Source organism: Astatotilapia calliptera, chromosome 12, assembly GCF_964374335.1.
Source record: "Astatotilapia calliptera chromosome 12, fAstCal68.1, whole genome shotgun sequence".
In the NCBI taxonomy this organism is placed as follows: Eukaryota; Metazoa; Chordata; class Actinopteri; order Cichliformes; family Cichlidae; genus Astatotilapia; species Astatotilapia calliptera.
The window spans coordinates 27,107,791-27,113,191 of NC_137433.1; the positions used below are offsets into that span (position 1 = coordinate 27,107,791).

General features: G+C 40.4%; 1 protein-coding gene across 2 annotated transcripts; it reads left to right on the forward strand.

Annotated features, from left to right (window-relative positions):
• The first annotated feature begins 550 nt into the window (after window positions 1-550).
• ptger4a (prostaglandin E receptor 4 (subtype EP4) a) lies at window positions 551-4,671 on the forward strand. Of its 2 annotated transcripts, XM_026187442.2 has the most exons (3): window positions 551-1,391; window positions 1,491-1,638; window positions 1,975-4,671. In XM_026187442.2, exons 1-3 carry the CDS (start codon window positions 859-861, stop codon window positions 2,542-2,544), a joined length of 1,251 nt encoding a protein of 416 aa, XP_026043227.1. In that variant the 5' UTR covers window positions 551-858; the 3' UTR covers window positions 2,545-4,671. The 2 variants fall into 2 exon arrangements, with proteins under 2 accessions (XP_026043227.1, XP_026043226.1); XM_026187441.2 differs by having other exon boundaries at window positions 551-1,638.
• The last annotated feature ends 730 nt before the right edge of the window (window positions 4,672-5,401 follow it).

Consider the following 5,401-nt stretch of genomic DNA (forward strand, 5'->3'; position numbering starts at 1 on the left):
CTGATGTCACTGGAGCCTTTTCACATTTTGTTGATTTTTATCAGTACCTAAGGAACAAAAAGACCCTTGAACCAGTAAGCAAAATATGAAATGGTTGTAAGGAAGTCAGATTATCAAAGTATAACCTTTAGTTGAATTATTGTCTTATTTCCCATCACCTAATCTTGCGTGTTTTCATGTGAATCGTTTGGTTAATCTTTGCGATCAATCATTTCTCAAAGTAGAATCCACCCTAACAGATCAAAATGTAAGAAAAATATAGATTTTTTCCTTTTCTTCCTCCCTCCCTCCCTCTGTCCTGAAGTGGAAACTTTGAGAGCAAAAAACTACACTTTTATTTTTCAGACTCACTTTTGTTTTGTCCTTTTTCCCCTACCTAATAATGTTATACCATGGTGTAAAGAAATTGCTGTGAGTTGTGGTTAATCTCTGTGTTACAAAATGTGACCTTTTTCCTGAACTGCTGATTAGGGCTGTGAAGTAAAATGAAGGGGAGGGGCTGAGCCCAGCAAGACGCCAGAAGGCAGAGCCTCATTTCAATGAAGTCACTGGTGTTGCTTGCTTTATCTCTCTGGCGTGGTGAGTGAAATCTGCTTCTGTCTTGCACAGCTAGCTGAGGATCTGATAAGAAAGCACCACGGAGTTGTTGGTTACCACAGAGGCAGCATGCGGAGGATGCTTTGGGGGATTTTGTAAGTTTTTTAAAGGTTAGTTTTCAGATAAGAAAAAACTACTTTCTTATTTTGAAAATGCTGCCCAGGCTTCTTTCACTTGTAGGTAAGTTTCTTGCTCTGGACTGGAAATACAGGCGATAAAACGAGTTGCTTCACTTGTCTTGAAGTGCGTTTGGACTTCACAATGAATAATCAAACCACAGGGAGGACCATGGTCCCCACCATTCCGTCCATTATGTTCATTTTCGGGGTGGTTGGAAACCTCATCGCCATCGTGGTCCTTTGTAAATCTCGGAAAGAACAGAAAGAAACTACGTTTTACACGCTGGTGTGTGGCCTGGCGATCACGGACCTGCTTGGCACGCTGCTGGCCAGTCCGGTCACCATCGCCATTTATGTGAAAGGCGCGTGGCCCGGAGAGGACCCGCTGTGCCAGTACTTTGGATTCACCATGCTTTTCTTCTCGCTGGCAGGGCTCAGCATCATATGTGCCATGTCGGTAGAGAGATACATTGCTATAAACCATGCCTATTTCTACAACGACTACGTGGACCAAAAACTGGCGGGACTGACTCTAGTAGCGATCTACATCTCAAATGCTTTTTTCTGCGCCCTGCCAATTATGGGCTTTGGGCAGGTGAAGAAACAGTACCCACAAACGTGGTGTTTTTTAGAGTGGAGGAGCAACAAGACCAGCGATGCCGCCTACTCCTACATGTATGCTGGTTTCAGCTCTCTTCTTATTCTCTCCACTGTCATCTGTAATGTGTTGGTGTGTGTGGCTTTGATCCGGATGCATCGACGCTTTGTGCGTAGGATGTCGCTTGGCACCGATGTGGGACGCAGCGTGGACCCGCGAAGAAGAGCACGCAGCTTTGGTCGTCTGGCCGGTGCAGAGATTCAGATGGTTATTCTACTCATAGGCACATCGGTAGTAGTCCTCATCTGCTCTATACCACTTGTTGTAAGTTTAATTTTTTTTTCGGTTGCATGTTACCATTACGCACGCTTTACGCATGGTTCTTTTTCACACAAAAATGTTTTTTAAGTGCAGAAAACTGTTTAGTTAGGTTAAAAAAAATGTGAAAAAGAATAACTTTTCCTTTTACCTTTTCAGCCACAACACTTACAGTCCAGATTAATCACACTTACTCAGCACAGCTGCTGTATGCAGGATTATGTAAAACAGTTTACATTAGAGGTGAACTGACTCTCTTCCCTTTCATGTTTATATTAGTGGCCTCTCAAACATACGCATCCATATCTTTTCATTCAGTCACTATTCTCCTCTCCCCTGCAGGCTCAGGTGTTTTTAAACCAGCTTTATAAGACTCCAGTGGAGGTGCGGCTGGACAAAAACCCTGATCTACGGGCAATACGTTTTGCCTCTTTTAACCCTATCTTTGACCCCTGGATCTACATCCTGCTCCGCAAGGCTGTTCTCATCAAGCTCATTGAGAAAATCAAGTGCCTGTTCTGTAAAATGGGAGCAAGGAGGCAACAGAGACAGGGAAACTTCCCCTGTATTGATGCCTATCAGCTCTCCTCTGTGATCTCTAACAGGGACTCTAACTCCTTGGTGTCTAGTGACCAACGAGATAGCAACAGCACCTGTCAAACCTTCCTCTACTATAAAGATAAAACTGAGATGTGCACTGAAAAATGTCCTAAGTCAAACAAACTCTCTGCTTCACAACCACCTTCAGCAAGAAATTCACAAGCTTCTTACTCATCCCAAGAGGGCAGCGCTGAGGATCAGACCAGAGACGAGACAAATGCAATCACAGATCATCCATCATCTCCATGCCCTAAAGATCCAGCACTTCAGGTCACGCTGAACACCGAGACAGTAAAGGAGAAATGCATCTGACCCAACCAGAGAAATACCGTTTTATTTCTCTACAACAGACCTTTTGAAGAACTCAAAAATGGAAGTAGCACATAAATAATAAGTAACTCTTCTATCTAGTAGAGCCCATGCAGTGGGAAAGAGATAAGTGCTGTGAGTGATATCGTCCCGTTGTTTGTTTCAGCACCCAGCAATCTCTGTGATGACTGACTGTGTGAGCAGATTTTGCCATTTTGCCTAAGAAAGATGTTATGGTAAATGGTCTGTATTTGTATAGCGCTTTATTTGGTCCTAACACAATCATATACCCATTCACACACATGGGTGTGTTAGCTGTGGGCACTGACAGAGGCGAGGCTGCCGGACACTGACCACCACCAGTAGGCAACAGGTGAGGTGTCTTGCCCAAGGACACAACAACACAATGACCGAGACTGTCAGAGCCGGGGCTCGAACTGGCAACCTACCGATTACAAGACAAACGCCCAACTCTTGAGCCACGGTCGCCCCTATATATGTTCGCGCGATCGCCCCTATGTTAGACACATAACATTGATGAAAAAACTTATCATTCTCAATTTCATTTACTTTGTTCAACCATTGTGGAAACCTTTACTGTAAAGCTCTATTTACTGTCTCCAAACTGTGCTGACTACAAGCTTGTGGTCAGTGTAGTAAATGAAATAGTCCTGATTGTGCTTCTTGTGAGTAGTCACTATGAGTATTCACATAGTTATTGTTAGGACTGATTCATTTGGAAACTCTACTGTACAGTGAGTTTTGAAGGGCACAGTCATGTTAGCTCCATGACTAATGTAGAGTAGAGTTTATAAGGTTGTGAAAACAGACGTTTTTGTTCTATAGCCCGGAAAACACACAAAGATACTGTCTCAAATTATTAAAAAAACAAAACAAAACACAGCGAGGGCACAGAGGCTCTTGTTCCACAGTAGACTGGGAAATTTCTGCATAATTTCCACAGCTACAGAAAATGTTCTATAAATCAGTGGATAGATGCTGATTAATGAGATGCATTAAGCGGTCAGCTTGAGAAGAATCAAGTTCTAAATGAGCGATCTTGTGTAAAATATTTTTTTTGTGATATATAACTATTCTTCTCTAAGAGAAGGTCAAAATGAATAAATTCCAGGTCCAAAAGGATTACTCGTCCAAAAGACATATTTATGCGCAGTTATAAATTGTATCAGTCATGCAGTTTGATCAGTATTTACACTCACAAATTGTTGTCTTTCAACATCACTATCTATAAAGTCAGGACTCAAAATATCAAAGAACCTATTGAAAAATGTTTTGTATTAGTTAGGACTGAAGCTAAAGGTTAAGTTTAGGAGTAACACTTCTCTTTGAGTGTAATGTTTAAAGTGAGATGTTCAGTTTTGCAGGAAACCAAAGTTTTTGTTGTCAAAGACATGCTGTTTACAAAATCAGGAAAAGTCTGATGATGCTCACATTTAAAAAGATGGTACCAGCACCTTTTTCCTCCTTGAAAATCACCAGATACCACCCAATATCAGATCTAATATGAATTATCCAAGATCACAAGTCTAGATTTAAATATTATTCTCAAGTTTCATGTGAGTATACAGCGTAATCCTCCTCTCTGTTGCATTTATAAGGCAAATTCTCCATTTTAATATTAAAAGTTAAACCTTCTGGTATTCTAACACTATACAGACTGAACTTTTGAACTACTGCTGGTTTGAAGTTTTTCACTCAGATTTTCTTTTTGTCTGAGTTTGAACATGAACATTGTAAACATTGTACAGTGAGGGCAAAAGTTAGGGATTGACATACTAGTTGAAAACTTTTAATTTATTTTGAGTCATTAAATTATGCACTTTATGCTCAGTTGTGGTTCATATTGTATTGCAGAGTGAAATTTGTGTACATGCATATACTGTATGAGCTTTGAATTTATTTGCTGTGGTAATATATTATATCTGTAAATATGACTTGATGTACAAGAAAAAAACTGAGTGGAAATGACTGAGAACTCCTGTCTGATAAGAAATATATATGTCTACATTTATGATGCAGTTGTAAATGAACACTAACTGTTTCAGAGCAAACATCGCCTTTGACATGTTGTCATATTTTATTACCATAAAGCAGAACTGCTTAATACGAGCTTTCTTTCTCACAGTCACATTTTCCTTGTTTATATTTAGTGAGACCATCTCATGACCGCCATTAATTCAGACAAATGACCCTGAGAAAAGCGTGCTACCACTTTCCCGACGTTTATAGATAAATAAACACAAATGTGATTATTGCTAGTCTACAACAATCTTACTGAATCTTGATTGTGTGAAAGACACACACACACACACACACACACACACTCACAATAAGAGGAAATCAGAGGTCTTTGCTCTGATGGAAAAGAAAAATCAGGGGTCTCTGGAAGTAGAGGTGCCCCAGAGCACTTCTCTCCTGAAACAATAAACACAATTGAAAGCTCCAGTTCACTGCAATTAAGCTTAAACAAGCATTGCAGTGGCTTAAGCAAACACCGGAGTGTGAGAGGATCCTCCAGTCTCTGGGAACAAGACGCGTTAATTTAATTAAACTGTGAAAATCAGGATTGTACCATAGCGGGAGATGGTGATACGTGGAACATTCATGAAGATTCTCAGTAATTTGATCATCTTTGTTCACCAGAGTCTGCAATACCCAATTAAATGTATTAATGGAAAAGCAACAAGACTGATATCTACCATCTAGATGAACAGGTGCACAAGCACAGCCTGCACAAATGTTCAGGATTGCTTCAATAACCCCAAACAGGCAAACAAGTAAGTGGTGACGTCTTGATGCATTCTCAATCATCCAGATAAGTAAATCTCCAAAAATTGAT

Bases quoted from the DNA above. Each gene is read 5' to 3' on its own strand.
- ptger4a (XM_026187441.2), top strand. From the start codon at position 859: ATGAATAATCAAACCACAGGGAGGACCATGGTCCCCACCATTCCGTCC. The intron at 1,639-1,974 runs GTAAGTTTAATT...TCTCCCCTGCAG, and splicing joins TCTGCTCTATACCACTTGTT to GCTCAGGTGTTTTTAAACCA.